Below are 22329 nucleotides of genomic sequence, written 5' to 3'. Positions count from 1 at the left end.
CACCGGTAATGATTATGGTATTGAGGTAGGTTTGAGATACGTCTCACCTTAGTGAGGGCACCGGTGGAAGATACGTTTCCTGGGCTCACTATTTATTAAGTGATAGTCGGGGATCGGTTATTGAGATACGTCTCACCGACACGACAATGGATTTAGAATTGTGGATTAGGGTTTCATTGATAATCCATAATGAAAATGTTTTATTAAACGTTTTAAAGGTTTTTAACTTAATAAATGTAAATGGTTATATAAACTCTACTCAGTAAATCTGACCCCGTTGTTTTCCCAAATTTTCCAGGTTTGTGATTTGAGCATTTGGTCGATCTCCGTTTCTTCATTCTCGGAGGTTCCTTATTTATTTCAGAAATAAAGTGTCGAACTATTTTAACCTCTTAGACCGCAGTAGTAGTTTCAAATTATTCATGTCTTAGTCTTACGTTCATAGTTTTGACTATTGTTTGTTGGATTGGTCCAACTATTACTTTATCGCTTTTGGCATGATTACAGTGTTTATGGTATTTATATTATATTGCCATACTGTTGGAGATTATTCTGAGATAAGTGTACTTTAAATATATATATTGCTTTATGTACTGCTAGACTAGGCTGAAGTCTCGGTTGCCCCCGAGCATGTGGTTTTATGCAGGTACATTGTTTTAAATGTTATAAATTGGTTATCCGCAAGGCTAGCTACGGGTTTTGGTACAGCCATACCCATACCCTAGCGCCGGTCACGATTCATGAAAGTGGGTCGTGACAGTTCGAGTTTTCCTACTCCGGCCGCTCCTTTCCCTATCTCTGCTTTTCTAAGGACTAAGTCTCCTTCTGACAAGCTTCGTTCCTTGACTCTGGCATTATGATACCTAATCATTTGTCTGCGATAAGCTTCTGCGCGTATGGCTGCTTGGTGCCTTCTCTCCTCTAGTAGATCCAAGCACAGCTTCAATGCTTCTTCATTGCGCTCTTCGTCTATGACTTGTACCCTTAGTGTGGGCATTCCCATTTCTACGGGGAGGACAGCCTCTGTTCCGTAAGTGAGTCGGAAATGTGTTTCCCCTGTGGCCCTTCGGGGAGTTGCTCTATAAGCCCATATGACATGGTATAGCTCGTCTATCCATCTCCCTTTCAAGTCTCCGAGTCTCTTCTTGATCCCGGATAGGATAGTGCGGTTGGTGACTTCTGTGAGTCCGTTCGTCTGCGGATGTGCTACGGAGGTAAATTTCAAGTTGATCCCTAACTCAGCGCAGTATTCCCTGAACTTGGCGCAATCGAACTGTTTCCCGTTGTCTGTGACTAGGGTATGTGGTGTCCCAAACCTGTTACGTATTAGTTTTCATTTGAAAGGTCTTTATTTATATAACTTTGAAATTTTACCTGCTCATGACTTCATTTGAAAGCCAATTGATGATCTCCTGGGACGTTATGGTGCTCATTGGTTGCACTTCCATCCACTTGGTGAAATGATCCACCGCGACCACAATAAATTTGACTTGTCCTCTAGCTGGGGTGAATGGTCCCAGTATGTCCACTCCCCATGTCATAAAAGGCCATGGACTTCCAATTACTGATTGGTGGGCTGCTGGAGTTCTTAAGATTGTGCCAAATCTTTGACACTTGTCACATTTTTTCACCATTGCTTCTGCGTCTTTCTTCATAGTTGGCCAATAGTACCCTATGAGTAGTGCTTTCCTGCTCAGAGAGGCTGCTCCCTCATGTGCTCCACATTCTCCTTCATGGATGTCCTTCAGTACATAGGTTCCATCTTCTACCGAAATGCATTTGGACCATGGGTGTGTGACCGAGGTCCGGTACAAGGTACCTTCTATCATGGAGTAGACGGACGATATCCGTAAAAGTTTGGCTGCTTCTGCTCTCCCTTCCGGGACTGTTCCGTCATTCAGGTATGCCACTATGGGTTGCATCCAAGAGTCCATCTCTGTGATCGGCAAAATTTCTTTCTCGTCTATTATGGGACTCACCCTCTCCTCTTTCATGTAGAGTGAGAGATACAGAGGACTTTTTCCCGCAGCTGCCTTTGCCAGGGCGTCTGCCCGTGTGTTTCTTTCTCTGGGTATTGGGATTATCTCCCATTGCCCGCCATTCCTTTCTATTTCCTTTAGCACCACCTTTGCTCTTTCCATGTATTTTGCCATGTTTGCATCTTTTGTCTGGAATTGGCCCAAGATCTGACTTGTGACCAGCTGGGAGTTCCTGTGGATCCTCAGCTTTTCTGCTTTTACTTGTCTCGCTAATGTGAGCCTTGTTAGAAAGGCCTCATATTCTGCTACATCATCAGCCAGACATGAGCGTCTAAGTAATTATATGCAAGGAAAAAATATTTACGTACTCGCGTACCTGCCACATTGTTGGTAGCTCTAAACTTCAGATGTACTGCATGCTCTATGACTACCTTCTGAGGTCCGAGTAGTACTATTCTTGCTCCAGCCCCCTGTTCACTGGAAGCTCCGTCCACGAATAGGTTCCAGGTTATGTCCTCTGCGACTACGTCAGGTGGTTTCTCAGTCATTTCTGCGACGAAATCTGCCAGTGCCTGTGCCTTCAGCGTCTTTCTTGGCTCGTACATGATATCGTGCTCTCCCAGCTGTACCGACTAGCTTACTAGCCTTCCAGATGATTCCGGGCTATGGAGAGCTTTGCGTAAAGGTTGATTTGTACGGACAATGACTGTGTGCCCTTGGAAGTATGGTTTGAGCTTCTTTGTCGTAACCACTACCGCTAATGCCAACTTGTCAATGGTTGGGTAGTTGAGCTCTGCGCCTTTAAGCATCCTGCTTACATAGTAGATAGGTTGCTGTTCTTCCCCTTCTTCTCGGACTAGGACGGATGCAATTGTCTCTTTCCCTACTGAGAGGTATAGGTATAGCGTCTCTCCCGTGATGGGTCTGCTCAGTAGTGGTGGTTGGGTCAGGAAAGACTTTAGATTCTCAAATGCTTTCTGGCACTCTTCATCCCAAGTGAATTTTTTCATATTCCTTAGTTGCTTAAAAAATGGTAAACATTTTTTAGCCGATGAAGAGATGAAGCGTCCCAGTGCTGTGACACGGCCATTCAACTTTTGCACTTCTCTGATGTTCTGCGGAGCCTTCATGTTTGCTATAGCTTGGATCTTTTCAGGGTTAGCCTCTATTCCCCGTTGGCTGATCAGGTATCCTAGGAATTTACCTGCTCTGACTCCTAAGGCGCACTTGGCTGGGTTGAGCTTCATTCTGAATTTGTTTAAGACTGAGAAGGCCTCTTCTAGGTCTCGGGCGTGTGTCTCCTCCGTAAGGCTCTTTACAATTATGTCATCCACGTAGGCTTCTACGTTCCTTCCTGACTGATCTTTGAACATGAAATTTACCAATCTCTGGTACGTTGCTCCGGCATTCTTTAGTCCAAATGGCATGACGTTGTAGCAGTACGTCCCTTGGTCTGTCACAAAGGAAGTCTTCTCTTGATCTTCTTTGTCCATGGGTATCTGGTGGTACCCTTGCGCTGCGTCTATGAAACTGTACAAGAGGTAGCACGCGGTTGAGTCTACTAACTGGTCTATGCTTGGGAGCGGGTAACTATCTTTGGGACAAGCCTTGTTCAAGTCAGTGAAATCCACGCACATTCGATATTTTCCATTTGACTTCTTGACTAGGACAACATTTGCTAACCAGTCTGGGTAAAAAACTTCTCGAATGAAACCAGCCACTTCCAATGTCCTAACTTCGTCTGCGATGACCTTCTGTCTTTCTTCTGTGAATCGCTGTTTCTTCTACACTACGGGTCTGCTCCCTGGTTTTACATTTAGCTTATGTGAAGCCACTTTTGGGTCGACTCCTTTGATTTCTGCTGGTTCTGTAGCGAATGACTCTGAGTTGTTCTTTAGGACGGACTGTATTTCTTCTTTTACTTCTTTTGGGACCTCTGTCCCTATCTTTACTACCTTGGTCGCAATTATTTTGAAGTCCTCCATGTCTCCGACTGGTTCTGCGCCTCCTACTTCTTCTTCGTCTGCGACTATCCCAGGGAAAGTGGCGATTGGTAGGCTTTCTCTATCTTCTGTTGTTATCATGCAGCATTCCCTGGCCATTTCTTGGCTTCCCCCTACTACCACTGTTCCCTCTGGGGTAGGTATCTTTAAGGTCAGTAACCTAATACTGGTTATTGCGCTTGATTGGTACAAGAAAGGTCTGCCAAGGATTCCGTTGTATGCTAGAGGTAGATCCACCACATTGAACTGGGCATGTAGTTTCTTGAGTGGCCCTTCGGTCTTCTCCCCTAGCTCTACATACAGGTTCACAGTTCCTTCTGGCCGAATAGGCTTTCCTCCGAGTCCGATGAGTGGGACAGACGCTTTTCGTAAGTTGGTAATCGATCTTTTCATTTCCTTAAAGGCCTCCAGGGTTAGTAAGTTCACCGAACTTTCTTCATCTATCAAGATACGTTTGACCAGGTGGTTTCGTATGACCGCCTCTATCACCAATGCGTCATTATGAGGTCCTCGTACGTGTCCACCATCTTCTGGGCCGAATGAGACTTCCTGTGTTACTTCCCTCTCAATTGCGAAGATCGTCGCAGAACCTCTTCGGTTCCTTTTCTTCTTTTGGGAGTTGCAATAAGGGTCTCCTCCATCGATGACATGTATTACGCCTGCGACTTCTTTGGCTTTCTTCATCTGTTCTTCTTTTTCGGTGGCGTCTCCTTTCCTTTTTTCTCCAGTCTTTTCATGGACGAATTTTCTTAGCACGCCAGATTGGATTAGTTGTTCTATTTCTCTCTTAAGATCCCAGCAGCGATCTGTGTCGTGGCCGTAACCTTCATGAAAACGACAATACTTGCTCTTGTCCCGTTCTTTGTCTAGGTCCATCCTTCTGGGGGCATTGAACATTACTCGATTTTGTTTCATCCAGCTAAGTATATAGACTGGAGCTCGGTTCAATGGCGTGAAATCGTAAGGTCTGCTCAATCCTCCAAATCTCTGTGTCCGGGGTCTCTCCTCTTCCTTCTTTCCCCGATACCTGGAGCTGTATTGTTTCGTTGTTTCCGATTGCTTGGTTAGAGTTCTCCTTGCTTTGTCTAGTTCCACATACTTGTGTGCTATCAGCATCAAGTCCTGGAAGGTGGTTGGCTTTTTCATCAGGATTTTGTCCCGGAGCTCTTCAAATCGGGTTCCAATCTTCATAGCCTCTATGGCTGTGTCGTGGTTGAGATTCTCGTTCTGGACTGCCTCTTTATTGAATCTTTCAACAAAATTTTTCAATGTCTCTTGGTCTCCTTGTTTGTATTTTCTCAGGTCGCTGGAACTTTTTTGCAGGGGAATGTTGGTCCGGAAGCGTGCTTTGAATCCTGTGGCCAGATCAGAGAAGGAACCGATTGAGCCAGCTTTGAGGTGTGAGTACCACTTCTGTGCCGAACCTTGCAGTGTTGCTGGGAACACTCTACAGAGCATTTGGGTCTGTCACGTCTTGTAGCATCATAATTGTTTTGAACTTAGAGATGTGGCTCTTCGGGTCTCCTGTTCCATCAAAAGAGTCAAATGTTGGTAATTTAAATCTCGAAGGGAACCGTACCAGTTGAATTTCAGATTTGAGGTGTGAGTCTTCGTCCTCCTTGTCTTCGTCTCCTCCCTTTCCTTCCTCTCGAAATTTTCTCATTGCGTTATTGATCTTTTCGTCGATGTCTATTTGCTCCTCTGCTCCTCTTCTCCTGTTTGAGGAGTGGCTTTCTCTGTCTTTCTCTCCAGCCTTCTTCTTTTTATGCGCTGATACGGCCTCCTTGGATACGGGATCATCGTCAAGGTGGATCCGATTGCTCTTTGTTGCCTCTGCGCCTGCACCCTTCTCTTTGTTCCCCAATTCTCCTTCTTTGTTTCGTGGGAGAGCGTCCGCCTTATCTTTGTCTGCGTCTTTCCGCTGAGGCACTGGCTCAGACCGCCCTCTCCTCGCTCCGTCTTTCGTTCCTCTACGTTGCGTCTGGGCTTCGAGTCTGCGTCTTTCCACGGGGATCGTAGGTTGTGCTTCCTTCCCTGCATGTCGTTCTGCTGACTGGTTGGCTAGTCCCACCAAGTAATCCTGAAAATCATTAACACTTTTCATTACTGCTTCATGTTATAATGGAGGAAACGGTACGCCTTGTGGTACGTATGGCGGAACAGTTGTAGTCGATGTCACTGTCCCTTCTGTGTCTAGCGACGGGAACAGGATTGGGTTGACTGGTCTCTGGTATCCTTGGTAACTGGGATGACTCCAAGGAGGATATCCTGGGTACCACCCTGATTGCGGATACGTCATTGGTGCTTGATATTGGGGGGTGTAATAACCCCATGGGGACTGCGTCTGCCCCGGAATTCCCCTTCTTAGGGGCAATGGAGTAATGTCGTACGGCACTTCTGTTGTTGGGGGAGCAAGGTTGATTCCTGGTGCAACTCCTCCTCCGGTGCTGGCTATAGTGGGAAGAATTGGGCCGCTGCTTATGGGCAGGGCTCCCATTGTTACCACCACTCCTGGCGGCGGTGGTTCTTCCTCGTTATTCATCCTCTCGGCAAAAAACCAGAATTAAGAATTTTTAGATGCGTAGAAAACAAACTAATCGTTCCCACAGACGGCGCCAAATAATGGTTCTTGAACTGCCGGTCCGAGTTTGATCCAACCTACAAAGGAAAATAGGTTAGAGGGATTCGAGCCAGTGTTGGCTCAAATACCCTCCGATGCCTAAGTCAGATAGATTGGAGTAGTGTTGAGAGTGAATATGAGTGAAATTAGGTTTACCTGACTTAGGGCTCGGTTTATATACACCATTGTCATTGTAATGTGTTAGGAGTCTTCTCCTTTATTCTGATCTCATCTTCTGGATATGATGAGATGTTCTTTGTCCTTATCCCTGATCTTTAGGGAAGATTGACTTATCCGTGTTACTAGTTAGTTACTGTTAGGTTCCGGGTCAGGGACCTGCGACTGGTCTTATTGTTCGAGACCTGCGTCTTGTTGCAGTCTTCTAGTACTGTTTCAGGTGTGATATCCATCATGTCCTGTCCGAGACTTTCTTATAGACAGACAGGATCCCTTGGCCGTCCCAAAGGCCACCTATATTGCATAGGTGTCTGGATTCCGTTAATCATTCCACCCTTAACGGATGCTGGTGTCTTTCTACCAGGCTTCGGTGTCTTTCTACCATATGCTGATGTTTTCCATCAGGCTTTGGCGTCTTTTTTCCACTTGTGGTGTCTCTCTACCATGTTTCAGTGTTTCTCTACCGTTCTTTGGCGTCTTTATGACGTATCTTGGTGTCTCTCTACCGTTCCTTGGCGTCTTTATGCCGTATCTTGGTGTCTCTCTACCGTTCCTTGGCATCTTTATGCCATATCTTTGTGTCTCTCTACCATTCTTCGGCGTCTTTATGCCGTATCTAGGTGTCTTTCTACCATTCTTCGGCGTCTTTATACCATTTGAGGAGTCTAACTCTTTTGGATCCATTCTTCTGAGCCTTTTCCCTGATTCTTTGGGTTTATTATGAAGGCTCTGGGACTTGCTTGAAGGCTCTAGGTCTTGTCTGAAGACTCTAGGACTAATTTGAAGGCTCTGGGTCTTGTCTGAAGGCTCTGGGTCTTGTCTGAAGGCTCTAGGGCTTGTTCTGATCTACTATGGCTTGTTCTGATTCTCTAGGACTTGTTCTGAAGGCTCTAGGACTTGTCTGAAGGCTCTGGGACTTGTCTGAAAGCTCCAGGTCTTTTATTTGAAGGCTCTCGGACTCATCTGAAGGCTCTGGGTCTTGTCTGAAGGTTTTGGGACTTGTACGAATACTCTGGGTTGGCTGTATTTTTGACTTTTATTTGGGATAATTCCGGTCCTCTGTCTGGGGTTTCTGTATTGCTGAATTCTGCCTATTCGTCCTTTGGGATTACTGTATATCTAATCTGTCTGTTTATCCTCCGGAAGGTTTCTTATCTTCCGGTCTCTGACTTTCGTTCTCTAGGACTTGTTTGATCCTTTGTTACTCGTTTTGAAAGCTCTGAGGCTTGTTTTGAAGGCTGTGGAGCTTGTTTTGAATTTTATGTGGAGCCTTTTGGTTCTGGGTTTATTAGAAGAAAAATGGCCCTAAGTAGCCTGTCCATGGAAGGCTTGCACTTATAAACGCCTCAGGGGAAAGTGGATACATCCTTATTGATAGGAGTAGAAATACTCCTATTTTCTAGGTACTTTCAGGTCTTTTTATTGCGTATTTGATGTCGAAATTATGTTAGTTTTTGTTCTTATTATTAAGTCCAAGCATTTCAGGTATATGCACGCAAATGGACAGTTTTGGAGCTTATTAGAGCGATTTTGGATTTGCGAGAGAGCCGGGAAACGTTTGGAGCAAGAATCAATGACCTTTTGGCAGTTACAAGGAAGTGCTCTCATCGTGCACTCTTTATGCACGACGTGCACTACCTTTGAGCGCAGTGTCAGAAAATCAACACGCTCAACTCAAAGGAATCTCAATATGGAGAACGAAAATGATGTTCCTCCTGGATTCAACAATGCGGGTGATAACAGAGTGATCCCGCAGAATCAAAATCAGCAGAATCCGCAGAATGCACAAGGCTAGAATAACAATGGGCAGAGAGCGCCAACTCATGGCTATTTTGCTCATCCTGTGTATACACCTCAATATGAAATCAAGACGAGTTTCATCCAACTCTTAGAGGCTCGTTGTTAGTTCTATGGTCTGCCTACTGAAGACCCGAATGCACATCTGGGAAATTTCCTAGAGGTGTGCAGTACTTTCAAGATCAGTAACATGACTGAGGATGAGGTATGGTTGCGCCTATTCCCATTTTCTCTGAGGGATAAGGCGAAGCAATGGATTCATGCTTTACCTAGAGCAGGGGTGAACACTTGGGCAGACTTGGAAAAAGCTTTCATGAGCAAGTACTTCTCCATGGCAAAGACTGCAAAGTTGACAAGGGATCTTATGCTCTATCAACAACACGATGAGAATCAATACATGAAGTGTGGGAGCGTTACAAGGAGATGCAGAGGAAAGTTCCCCATCATCACATCACCAGGGAAAATCTAATCCAGAACTTTTACAATGGGTCCACTGAGTTGGGCAGAAGCCCTATAGATGTAGCTGCAGGCGGGTCACTGATGAGGAAGACAACTGATTAAGCCTTCACTTTATTAGATGAGATGGCTATGAATGGGTGTACTTGGCCGAATGAAAGGGCAAGAGTACCGGTGCAGAAAGGAGTAATGGCAGTCACCGCTGATCCGGCTGTAGAGAGTCTGAAAGCAAAGAATGCTGCACTGCAGGCTCAGGTGGATATTCTTATGAGGCACACTGCAGGGATGAATATGGGAAATGTTGTTGCAATACAAAGTAGCTCTGAAGTATGTGGAGATCCTACTCATGTGTCAAGTGAATGCTATGTGATGGGACAGGCATTTAATGAGCAGGTCAATTTTGTTGGAGGACAGAGACAGAGTAATGATCCATATGCTGCTACTTACAACCCAGGCTGCAGGAATCACCCGAACTTTTCATGGAAGGATAATGGGGGTAATGCCAACAATCAGGCAGGTCCAAGTTTTCAAGGAGGACAAAGGCCACAACATAATCAGGGCAACTTCCAGAATCATGGAAACTTCCAGAACCAAGGGAATTTCCAACATCAGAATGCTAGGCCACAGCATCCACCTGGCTTTCAGCAGAGAGAGCAGGGTGAATCTCTCCATAGCAAGTTTGACAAGATGATGGAGATGATTATGAAGAAGGATGCTGAGACGCAGCAGAAATTTAAAAATCATGCTGCCACCATCCATAATCTTGAGGTGCAGAATCAGCAGATGGCTAAAGCACTGCAGAGCAAAAGTCAAGGGGGTTTACCATCTACTACTGAGGAAAACCCCAGAGTGCATCTCAAAGCTATTGAGTTAAGAAGTGGGAAAGCACTGGATGATCCATATGCAGGACGTGCTACAGTTGAGGCGGAAAAGGAACAGTGTGAGGGTGGCGAACCTGAAAAGGTAGTTGCTAAACAACCCCCACCACCTCATTTTGTGCCAAAGGTGCCATTCCCACACAGAGTGAAGAAGCCGCATGACACTTGGAAGTTTCACAAATTTCTTGAAACTTTCAAGAAGCTACAGATTAACATTAGTCTGGCAGACGCATTGAGAGAGATGCCGCACTATGCAAAGTTTCTCAAGGAGATCATCACCAACAAGCGGAGTTGGGATGCAGAGGGACCAGTACCAATGACAGAAAACTGCAGCTCAATCATATTGAGCAGTCTACCGACCAAGATTAAGGATCCAGGGAGTTTCACTATCCCTTGTACTATTGGTAACATGCAATCTGTCAATTGCCTTTGCGATTTAGGTGCTAGTATTAATTTTATGACCTTATCCCTTTTTCGTAGTATGTTTGGTGATCAACAGGTACAGGCTACGCCGGTGATGTTGCAGCTAGCGGATCACTCTCTGAAAAAGCCACATGGGATTGTGGAGGATGTCCTAGTAAAGGTCAATAAATTCATATTCCCTGTGGATTTTGTTGTCCTTCACTATGCAGCGGACAAGGAGTGCCCGATGATATTGGGGCGACCATTCATGAACACTGGCAGAGCTCGTATCGATGTTCATGATGGCAAGCTGACTCTGAGGATTGGGGATGAGAGCGTTGAGTTTGACATGAGAAAGATCACACGCCATCCAAATTCGGGAGGTGAATGTATGCTGGTAGACATGGTGGATGAGTTAGTAGAAGAACAACTAGCAGAAAACAAAGCCATCATGTAGTCTATGCCGAGTAAAGGGGAAGATGCTGAAAGGGAGGAGTACTCAGAGGAACCAGTCCTCGAAACACTGTTAAAGAGCAAGCACATCACTCCTCCCTCTTCAGAGAAGCCACCAAAAGTGGAGCTCAAGACGTTGCCTGCACATTTGCGATATGCTTTCTTGGGAGCTTATGACACTTTGCCAATTATCATCAGCAACAAGCTCACCAAGAAGCAAGAGTAGAGGGTCATTGATGTAGTCAAGGGACGTATCTTGGCTATTGGGTGGAAGATTTCAGATATCAGAGGGATCAACCCTTCAGTAGTGATGCATCGGATCCATTTAGAGGATGAGTCTAAGGCATCTGCGGAGAGACAGAGACGGCTGAACCCTAACATGAAGGAGGTGGTTCACAAGGAGATTGTGAAGCTACTTGATGCGGGCATCATCTATCCCATTTCAGATAGTTCATGGGTGAGCCCAATTCAGTGTGTGCCTAAGAAAGGCAAGATGACTGTTGTAGAGAATGAAAAAGGGGAGCAGATTTCTACTCGCACGGTCACTGGGTGGCGAGTGTGCATTGACTACAGGAAGCTGAACGCCGAAACTAGGAAGGATCACTTTCCGCTTCTTTTTATTGATCAGATGCTAGAGCGGGTAGCAGGACATGCTTTTTACTGTTTTTTGGATGGTTACTCTTGGTACAATCAGATCATTATCTTCCCAGAGGACCAAGAGAAGACTACCTTTACTTGTCCATATGGCACCTTCGCCTACCGTCGCAGGCCGTTCGGTCTCTGCAATGCGCCTGCTACGTTTCAGAGGTGCATGACTTCGATCTTCAATGACATGATCCAAGAAATCATGGAAGTGTTCTTGGACGACTTCTCAGTCTTCAGGGACTCCTTCGAGTGTTGTCTTCGAAATTTAGATCGAGTCTTGCAGAGATGCGAAGAGACAAATCTGGTGCTGAATTGGGAAAAATGCCACTTCATGGTGGAAGAAGGCATTGTTTTGGGGCACAAGATATCCAGAGAGGGTATCGAGGTTGACAGGGCAAAAAGAGAGGTGATTGAGAAGCTTCCACCTCCAGTCACAGTGAAGGGAGTCCGTGCCTTCCTCGGGCACGCAGGTTTTTATCGCAGGTTCATCAAGGATTTTTCTTCCATAACGCGTCTTTTGACTACCTTACTTGTCAAGGACGCGCCTTTTTTGTTTACTAATGCCTGTTTTGCTTCTTTTCTCAGGTTAAAGGAAGCATTAGTCACTGCCCCAGTCATATCTAGTCCGGATTGGGATCTGCCCTTTGAGATCATGTGCGATGCAAGCGATCAGGCGTTGGGAAGCATTCTGGGGAAGAGGAAGGACAAGAAGCTTCATGTAATCTATTATGCGAGTCGCACTTTAACAGGAGCTCAGCTGAACTACACTACCACGGAGAAGGAAATGCTATATGTCGTGTTTTCACTGGATAAATTTAGGCAGTATCTACTTGGCTCAAAGGTTATCATTTATACTGATCATGCTGCGCTGCGATACCTTTTTGCCAAGCAAGATGCAAAGCCTATGTTGATTCGGTGGGTCTTGCTCCTGCAAGAGTTTGATTTGGAGATCAGAGACAAGAAAGGGACAGAGAATGTGGTAGCAGACCACGTGTCGCGTTTAGAGGTTCCCGAGCCAGTGGTAGAAGACGAAGTCATCAATGAACGTTTTCCTGATGAGGCACTTATGCTCATTAAGGAGACGATGAATCCATGGTATGCAGATTTCTCCAACTATCTCTCAGCTGACATTATGCCTCTGGACATGAACAATCACCAGCGCAAGAAGTTCCTCTCTGATGTAAAGCGCTATCTATGGGATGAGCTATATCTATTTAGAGTTTATGCATATGAGATGATCCGGAGATGTGTTGCAGAAGAAGAAATGTTGGCCATTATGACTCAGTGCCATTCTTCAGATTATGGGGGTCACTATGCTTCGGGTAGGACAACAGCACGAGTGCTAGAGAGTGGTTTTTATTGGCCTACACTGCATAGGGATGTGAGAGATTTTGTGCAGCACTGTGACAGATGCCAGCGAACTGGCAACATATCAAGGCGTGATGAGATGCCTCATTCTTCTATTCAGGAGGTCGAGATTTTTGATGTCTGGGGTATCGACTTCATGGGACCATTCCCTGTGTCATGTGGGTATTTATACATCTTGGTGTGCGTCGACTATGCGTCGAAATGGGTGGAAGCAGCTGCTTTGCCCACTAATGATGGAAAAGTGGTCCTGAAGTTCCTGAAGAAGTTGATCAATAGATTTGGGGTGCCACGGGAAATCATCAGTGATGGAGGGTCACATTTTTGCAATCAGCAGTTTTCCGCCCTGATGAAGAAATACCATGTTTATCACAGAGTGGCGACTCCATATCACCCTTAGACTAGTGGAAAGGTTGAAGTGTCCAATAGAGAGTTGAAGCGCATTCTTGAAAAGACAGTGAATAGCTCGCGCAAAGACTGGTCTCAGAAATTGGATGATGCGTTGTGGGCATATCAGACAGCATTTAAAACGCCAACTGGTATGTCACCTTACAGACTGGTCTATGGGAAAGCTTGTCATTTTCCTTTGGAGTTGGAGCATCGCGCATACTGGGCCATCAAAGAGTTAAACTTTGACACTCGACTCTCGAAGCAGAAGCGCCTTTTGCAGCTGAATGAACTTGATGAGTTTCGCTAGTCGGCATATGAGAATGCCAAGTTGTACAAGGAAAAGATCAAGAAATGGCACGATGCTCATATCGTTCCTAAGAAGTTTACAGAAGGCGGTCATGTGCTACTGTACAACTCTCGCTTGCGTTTATTCCCGGGCAAGCTAAAGTCGAGACGGAGCGGACCTTTCAAGGTGTGACATGTAGTTGAGCATGGCGCAATTGAGCTCGAAAATGCAAGTGGAGAGACTTTCAAAGTCAATGGACAGCGGTGCAAACCGTACTTAGGTCCGTTGACGGACGAAGGAAGAGAGTGCTACACTCTCGATGCTCCAAACTAAGTCAAGTACTATACGGTCAACGCTAGCGACCTTAAACAAGCGATGTTTGGATGAAAAGTCCAAATAATTTATGTTTCATTGCATTTTGGTTTTATTCTGTGCATTAGGTAGATTTAATTTTACAATTTCAATTGTGTTTGTTTTGATTTGTTCATTTTGTTTTGTCATGTTTGATTTTTTGTGTCATTCAGATTGATCCCGGTATGGTGCGTTTATGATGTGCAGGTATAGGCGCGAAGAAATGTCTATGTAGGGCAAAATCGGCAGGAGCACGACGTGCAAGAAGATGGCGCACGACGTGCCCCTGCATGACGTGCGGTGGGATGGCGCACGACGTGCGGCCGCACAGACGTGCAGGACGCCAGCGCACGTCGTGCGCCGAACGTTATCAGGTCCTTTTTAAGGGCGTTTTAAGCAAATTTTCCCCAAAATTTCAAAAACAAAACAAAACCCTTTTCTTCTAAGGCAATTCCGAAAATTCCCCACCCAAAACCCTAACCAAATTCACTCCATTCCACCTCCAATTCTTCAAAAATTCTACATTCCCTCTACTTAACCTAACTCTAAAACAGAATTCTCCTCCAAATTCTTGAAGATTTCATTCTCAATTTCAACATTATGACATTTAGGTCCAAAAATCCGAATTTTGGGGAAAACGATACTGAGGATGAGGATTCAAGTATAGTGCGGACTCAGAGCTCTCCTGAACCACCAGTGGCACAACTCCACAGGGGACGATCACGGACAACAGCTGCGAAAAGGGTTCCTCCGCTAGTCACAACAACTTCAGGTAGCAGACAGCGGCCAAGTATGGCTGCGAGGTATGATTGTCCCTTTCCTATTTATTCTGTAGAGGAAGGTGAGAGGTATGCTATGATTAGTAAGAGGAGAATGCTAGGCTGTAAGATTGTAGATGCAGAAACTCTTGCTAAACTGAATATGCAGGAGGCTTTTGACAGCCACTTGAGGAGATGGGGTTTATTTGGGTTGAGTGAGGCATCCCATCACACCTACACAGAGCTAACTAGAGAGTTTTTCACCACTTTGAAGCGGAAGGATGATGTAGAGTTAGAGTACAGTTTCCGTCTGCGAGGGGTACGTCACACTTTCGATATGAGGTGGTTGAGAACCACGTTTGGGATGCGTAGTGGCGGTATGCGTCTTACTCCTCCAGAGTATCAGAGCGATCAAATGTGGCGAGAATTGTCTGTCGAGCCTGTCTTTAAGAAGGATTCCAAAGCTAATTTGATCAAGGATGTTTCTGTACTCCTAGCGTTCAAGTGGTACAAGTAAAATATTTGTGGAATTGAGGAGGCCAACAAGATTGGCCATCATGATTTGATTGTGATCTATGCTCTATTGCATCCTGATGACGATACTTAACGGATCAACATGTCATATCACATTTTAGAGATGGTCCTGAAGATGCAGCAGCAGAAAGCTGCGAGTCCACTGGGTATGGGGTTGCTTGTGAGTGCTATTGCTGAGTGTTTCCAGGTTTATTCTACAGAGGCAGAATAGGAAGCACTACATCAGCCAAAGATGAAACATATTGATATCGATTACCTGAAGAAGTGCAATGTGGTGGATAACAACAATGTGATTATCCCTTTCTATCAGAGGACAGGATGGGTGAAGAAATATGGTGCAGTTGAGCAGCCAGAAGCTGAAAATGATCAGGATGAGCTGCAGGATGAGGATATAGAGGGGCAGCAGACTGAGTATGTTCAGGAGAGTGCTTAGGGTACTCAGGCTACTGAGGGTCCTCCAGGTTTTGAGGAGCCGGTACAGCCATCTTCTGAGGTTGCTTGGAGACTGCAGATGGAAGCCAGGAAGAAGCGCATGGAGAACAGGCAGAGGCAGATTCTTAGAGAGCAGCGAGACCATCATCGCATGCAGCGGGCGCATATGCGGGCTACTCACCCGAGTGGAAACTACCCTTCTTCTATCTACTCACCATCACCAGAGCCGGAGGACTACTAGAGTGTTTTGTTCTCTTTTTCACTTTTCTTGCTTTATGTTATTTTTATGTTATTTTATTTTTTATCGTACTTTTATGTTTTATGTGTGTTTTGTTTAGTATGATTGCATTGGGGACAATGCATCGTTTAGTGTGAGGGTAGGGAGAAACTGTATTTTCCCTTTCTTATTTATGTTTTTATTTTGACTTTATGATTGTCTGTAGGATGTTTTAGGAGTCTGTTTATTTTATGTTGTGAACCCGTGGGGTGTATTTATGATATGTCATGTTGGAGATTTTTCCACTTGTACTTACCGCTTTGCTGTGTCATTTTGTCGCCTATGCCATGATTTTTACTATGTCAGAATTTCTGGGATTTTAATGTTTTCGTTCCCCCTATTTAATGAGTTGGTTAATTTTTGCTTTTGTGTTTGAACAACTTTGTGAGAATGACAGTTAAATAACATTTGCATAGTTAGCCAGCATGAATTAATAGGATTGAGGTGAAAATTTGCACTTTGAAAAACATGTTCTTTCTTCTGAATATTGTGAATTTTGGCATGACAATCTTGACAGGAGCACTTGTGTAAATTTTGAAATTTTGAGCAATTAAACATGTTTGTATTTTAAATCACCTTGTGTTTACCCAGTTTCGTGAGATTTTTGAGCCTTATCGAGCATACTTTTTATGTCTCATTTTATTGTGGTGTGAGTCGATACATGTTGATTTTCTAGAACTTGCCTTACGTCCGCAGTAAAATTGCATTGTAGATTGAATAAATTGAAAGTGATAAATGGCAATTAGGATAACCCATTCTTTAGACCACTTTAAATAGCCTACCCATTTTCCCTTAGTTTAACCAATTTGAGCCATAGCCGTATTTTGTTTTGTTTCGTTGTTTACACACATTTTACGCACTCTACCATTTCTTATCTCCCTCTTTTCTAATTTTATTTTGACTTGACAGATTGATGGATATGCAGGAAACTAGTGTGAGGATGTTTAACATCCTCAGCTCATGATTTTAGAGTGATTATCTCTTGTTTGATATGATTAGTGTTGCCTTTTGAAGTTCAGGAAAAGAGCGAAAAATAAAAAAAGAGCTTGAAAAAGAAAGCAAAGGAAAAAAAAGAGAAAAGTTGAGCTTAAAAGATATAAATCTGAAAATAAGAACTCAAGGCATGAAAAGTAAAGGGAAAAAGAGATTGATATAAAGAAAGAGCTGAAGTTTTTATTTACATGGTTTCTAGTTTGTGTTGTTGATCTGTCAAGTCACTTTTCATCATGTTATTTACCATTTTCCACACCCTAACCTAGACCCCATTACAACCCTTTAAAAGTCCATTTGATTCTTTTTTGTTTGACTTAACTTAGTAGTGGAATTGTGGACTGTAGGCAAGCTTATGGCAAAATTACATATATGGATGTGAGAGCTTAATTTTCTACACCTTTTTCACTTGTGTGCGAGAGACTACCGTGTGAGGCGTGACTTGGTGATTTCATTATACAGGCTTGTGATTTTTTTCTTTTGCTCAAGTTTCGTTTGTGCTTTTGAAGTGATTGGATTTCCCTTTTTGATCAATGTAATTTAGAAATCATGTTTTAATAAGTGTATCTGTGTAGTCTCGGTGTTATTAATTCATGAATTGGCACCAGGCGTTGTTATTTAGTGAAAGTGCTCTAAATAATGCACGATGAGAGCACTTCAGTCGAAGGTGTCCAGAATAAGGTGAATTGAGAGCACGTCTTCAGGCACGACGTGCCTGAAAAATGAAAAACCGCACGACGTGCGGTTTGGCTGTGCACGTCGTGCGGGTGGAAAATTTTAGAGGGCACGACGTGCCCTGGTCCTTGCACGTCGTGCACTATTCGATTTCGGCCAATAAATATGACGTTTTGGCCCCTGATTTGACAAGTAAAGTCCTGGGTATTTTGGGGATTTCATAGAGCTCGAAGTTTACAAGAATACTTAGTATAAATACCTTTCTTAAACATTGTATTAGGGTTCGCGACTTTGTTTTTGAGATTAGACTATAGATTATTACAGTTTTAGTATTCGTTCTTCATTATTATCGCTGGATTTTCATTGTTCATTATTAGTTTACTTCAAACAAGGTACGATTGATATTAATTTCATATTCAGTATTTATTTAATCACAGAATGAATTCGTTAACTATTATTTTTAGTTATTTCATTATTATGTCTAGCTAAACCCTTCATTGGGGATTATTAATCGCAATTATGTCTGTCTAATTGAATTGGATTTATGGGTTTTTGTTATTGATGGGTTTTAATTATTGTGCTTAACGCTTAGCCTAAATTGATCACTTAGTCTATGCCATTTGTTTTAGTTTTTGCTCGAGAGAGTAAAATTGGAATAGAACAATATAATTAAGAACGCAAGAGTTAATTGTGCGAGAGTGAATTAACGAGTACGGGTTGTTTGAATTTGCTTAACAACTATTAAATTGATTTATACATAGGTTAATCATTGTGCGAGAGTGAATAATTAACCTAGTATTAGTGAGTTTAATGCTTTTGCCTGTAATTGCTCGAGAAAGAATTTTAGGTGCCTTAGATTAGTTCGAACCTCATCAGAACAATACAATCCATAACCCGAATCAAGTAAACAGCATAACGAAGATTAATAATCCCTGCTTTTCCCATTATTGTTAAAACACAATTTGAATTACAGCTTTAGTTCATTTTAAATTACAATTGTTAATTTCTGTCTTTTAATTACACAACAAACAAAAACTATCTTTTCGGCTATTCGAATCAAGTTCCTTAACTGGTTGTCTTTAGAGCTTTCTCTGTGGGTACGATATCCGGACTTCATAGTCTGTATTACAAGTTGGATACGTACGCTTGCGTATTTTTACCAACACTTATTCACTTTAGTCTGTCCTTTCTCAGATTTGGGTGATTCGGTCTGGCACTCTTTCAGGATTTCGGCCTTTTATCTGAGATAGGTTTTCTGCTGTTGGGATTCTGGGATATGTTTTATATTCTGACTCTGAGTCTGGGAGTTTCTTGTTAAGAGGAGTTGAGTGAGTTGGCCTGTATTGGGGTACACAACATACAATAAACTGGCTAGTTTTTAAATTATATTTGACTTGTATACTTACTTGGAGTATTTTGCGGATCCCTTCGTGCGGAACATCCCTCCGGGGGAGACTTGGCTTCGCTGGCAGCAGGGCACTACTAAGAGATTTGGTATGCGATATCTGATGCATGGCCCTAATTGTTGGTCCTTACTTCTGGGTAAGCGCGTCTTTCGCTGGTGGATCCGGCCTAGTTCTTTTATGATTCCCGTGGGACCGCCATTGTCCGTGCTGCGCGGGATGGACGTCGTGCCCTCTGCTCGTTGTCTGGACTACAAAGGTTATACAGTGGCTGGGTTTGTATCTGCTCCCTAACGAAGCTACTTGGACGACCCGGTGTTACCCCGTCTTCTATGTGAGCTGCCTCCAGTTGGCGTGCCAGGCTTTCAGGTTCCGGACGATGCGGATATGCTTTTTGGGAGCTAGGATGGCGACCCTGAGTCGTTGTCACAAGGGTGGAACTCCAACGAGTTGATTGTACATTCTTGAATTGTAGATGTCGTATTGCTTTGAAAGTGCATTTTGAATAATGTTTGTGTTCCTGTCTTGTAGGAAACTTCTATTTCTTGACTTTTGGCTAGTAGAGACCTGATGTCCCTGACATTTGGCTGGTAGCGACCTGATGCCCCTAGTTCTTTGGCTGGTGAAGACCCGATGTCCCCGGTTCTGCTGTCGGAGCCCTGATGCCCCCGGTTCTTCTGCTGTTAGAGACCTGATGTCCCTTGTTCTTCTGCTGTTGGATTCTTGATGCCCCCCTGTTTTCTAGTTTTCGAAGACCAGCTGCCCCCTTATCTTTTGGCCGATGGAGACATGATGCCCCGCCTATCTTCTGCTTTTAAAGCTGATGTCTGATGCTTGTTCTGGTGTTGGAGTAGGGTTGGTGCCTTGTCCTTATTCTGGGGTGAGATGGATATTCGGAGCTTGGTGTTTCTGGGGAGTATTTCCATGCATATTGGCCCGTTGTCTGGCTTGTAGGTTGTCTGCTCTAGGTGTTTCCGGGTGGCTTAGGCTTTGCGCATGCTGTCAATGGTGGTGGCTTTTGAAGATAGAGGGTTAGCGCCTGCTGGTTCTAGAGTGGGATGGAGGTTGTGGCCCGTTGTTCCTGGAGAGGTCAGTTATATACCATATCTGCACAGATGAGGGTAAAAATGCAAAAATGCAATATGATCTATTCTATAATGTATGCATGTATGCAATATTTTGCTCTGACTGCTCTCTGGTTTTTTGCAGTACTACATGGACGATCTGGGCCGTAAGTTGCAGCGGGCAGAGCTGGATCCTGCTGACAGTGGAGCTGATATTCCCCTTGGGTTTCCTGGCGGTAGCTGATGTGACGATCGTGGTCTTGGAGCCCATGGTGGTCGTAGAGACCCTGCTTCTTCTTCTAACGGTGTGCAGGCTTGGTGCGACGACGATGCTGACGATGAGTTCTCCGGTGGCGATGATGGAGATTCTGAGACCCTGGTGTAGGACTGGGATTCTGACAAGAAGAATTTTGTCCTTTGTAGAGCCTTCTTGTATGTCAGTACATCGTTTTCTATGCGCGAATACTTTGCTTGCTGAACTTCATTGTCACTTCGTATTCTGGATGTCTTGTTTAAATTTCTGGTTTCCAAAAAGTGATCTAATTCTTCGTCTTCTGTTGTGTTTAGGAACCCGTAGTCCCGTGATGACCAAATTGTGGGAAGCCTCGGTCCCGGGATGTTTCTATAATTGGGAGCCCGTAGTCCTGAGTGTTTTAGTCATGGGAAGCCTTGATCCCAAGATGTTTCCATCATTGGGAACCCGTAGTCCTGTGAAGATTGTGAGAAGCCTTAGTCCCATGATGTTTTTATAATTGGGAACCCGTAGTCCCGGAGTATAGGAACAGTGGGAACCCGTAGTCTCGTGATGTTTGGATGGTGGGAGGCCGTAGTCCCACACTATTTGATTTAGGAAATATTTTGCCCCTTGCTCTTGTCTTGCTGGTGGGAAGTCGTAGTCCCATGATCCTTTGGTTTATGTGAAGCCGTAGTCCCGAAGTTCTTGAATTGTGGGAACCCGTTGTCCCTGAGTACTTGAATAATGGGAATCCGTAGTCTAGAGATTTTTAACTAATGGAAAGCCATAGTACTGTGATGTTGCCGTAATTGGGAGCTCGTAGTCCTATAAGTGTTCGAATCGTGGGAGGCCTTGCTCCCATGACTGATGCCCCTTGCTGTGTAGTAGCAGAGGTTTGCTGACTTTCAAAGAGAGGGATCTGATGCCCAATGTTATCCGGATTTCTGTCTCAAGATAGTAGAGGCATCGCGCCTGTGTTAAGATACTCTCATCTTGATTCTAGGGAAGAGGCCCAACGCCTGTCTCGGGTACTTTTGGAGGTAGGAGGTCGGCAACCTGTTTTATCTCTTAAAGGAAGGCCTGATGCCTTTTCTGCATGCTAATGGGGTAAGAGGGCTGGAAGCCTGTCTTGACTTCTCTTGGTATAGGAGGCCTGACTCCTTTCTTGAGGTCTTTGATGCCCCGTGCTATCCGGATGTTCTCTGTAGGACGGTAAAGGCATAATGCTTTTAGATGAGTAGAAGGCCTGACACCTGTGACGAGGGTTTCAATGCCCCTAGCTATCCGGATCTTCAACCTCAGGATTGTAATGGCATGGCGCATAATCCGAGTTGTAATGGCTTGTAACCCGTGGTTCTTGAGGATCTTCTTGGAGTAATGGGGTTAATCCTCCTACTATCTAGGATGAGGGATTTGGTATGGCTATTCTGACTCTACAAAAGGCCTATTAAAAAGACTCCAGCGTTTACTGTCATCCAGATTTCTTTCTTCGGGCAGTAGAGGCATGTTGCATGTGGTTTTCGAGGCGTATCTTGCTTGTGGAGTTTCTAGGCATATGTTGATTTTGTAGGAGGTTGGAGGCTTGCGGTGTATTCTAAAAAGTGGCGGAAGACTGTTGTAGGGATTTCGATGGTCCCTTTGCTAACGACATAGCTCAATCTCATTAATGCATGCATATATGGCTATTGAAAATAACATGTCCATCAGGCAAGACATCACATAAATGAGCAAAATATATTTCATCATTGACTCTGGATATTTAATGAAAAACAAATAAAGCATATTGTTCATAATTGTTCAAGTACTGGAAAATTGAAATAAAACTTGAAAACAGTAAAGATAGTCGAGAAGAACAGATCTCCAAGAATGCCCCAAGCACGGGCGGTGCCATTGCTTCTTGTCTCTTCAACGCTCTGAGATGATCCCACCGTCAATCAGGTTTTGAATCTTATGCTGGGGAGTGATGCAATGATCTATATGATGTCCTCTAATTTGGTGTAGCTGGCAGTATTCATCGGCGACATAGCTTGGCCTACTTGGATCAGGTACCGTCTTCGCTGTTATTGGCTCTATCAGGTTCAGAGCTCTCAATTCTTCGAATATGACAGATAGGGGCTCCTCAAACTTGGAGAATCTCCTATTAGGAGCACCTTGCGTGC

The 22329-nt window shown here is 44.2% G+C and overlaps 1 protein-coding gene across 1 annotated transcript; it reads left to right on the top strand.

Moving 5' to 3' along the window:
- Positions 1–9158: 9158 nt before the first annotated feature.
- On the top strand, positions 9159–10769 carry LOC126661805 (uncharacterized). The gene has a single exon (XM_050355674.1). It carries the CDS (start codon positions 9159–9161, stop codon positions 10767–10769), a length of 1611 nt encoding a protein of 536 aa, XP_050211631.1.
- Positions 10770–22329: the final 11560 nt, after the last annotated feature.

This window comes from Mercurialis annua, linkage group LG8, assembly GCF_937616625.2.
Source record: "Mercurialis annua linkage group LG8, ddMerAnnu1.2, whole genome shotgun sequence".
NCBI lineage: Eukaryota > Viridiplantae > Streptophyta > Magnoliopsida > Malpighiales > Euphorbiaceae > Mercurialis > Mercurialis annua.
This window is presented reverse-complemented; position numbering and strand designations above follow the sequence as displayed.

What these genes read in the sequence shown, in the direction of transcription:
- LOC126661805 (XM_050355674.1), top strand. Translation starts at nt 9,159, where the DNA reads ATGGCTATGAATGGGTGTACTTGGCCGAATGAAAGGGCAAGAGTACCG.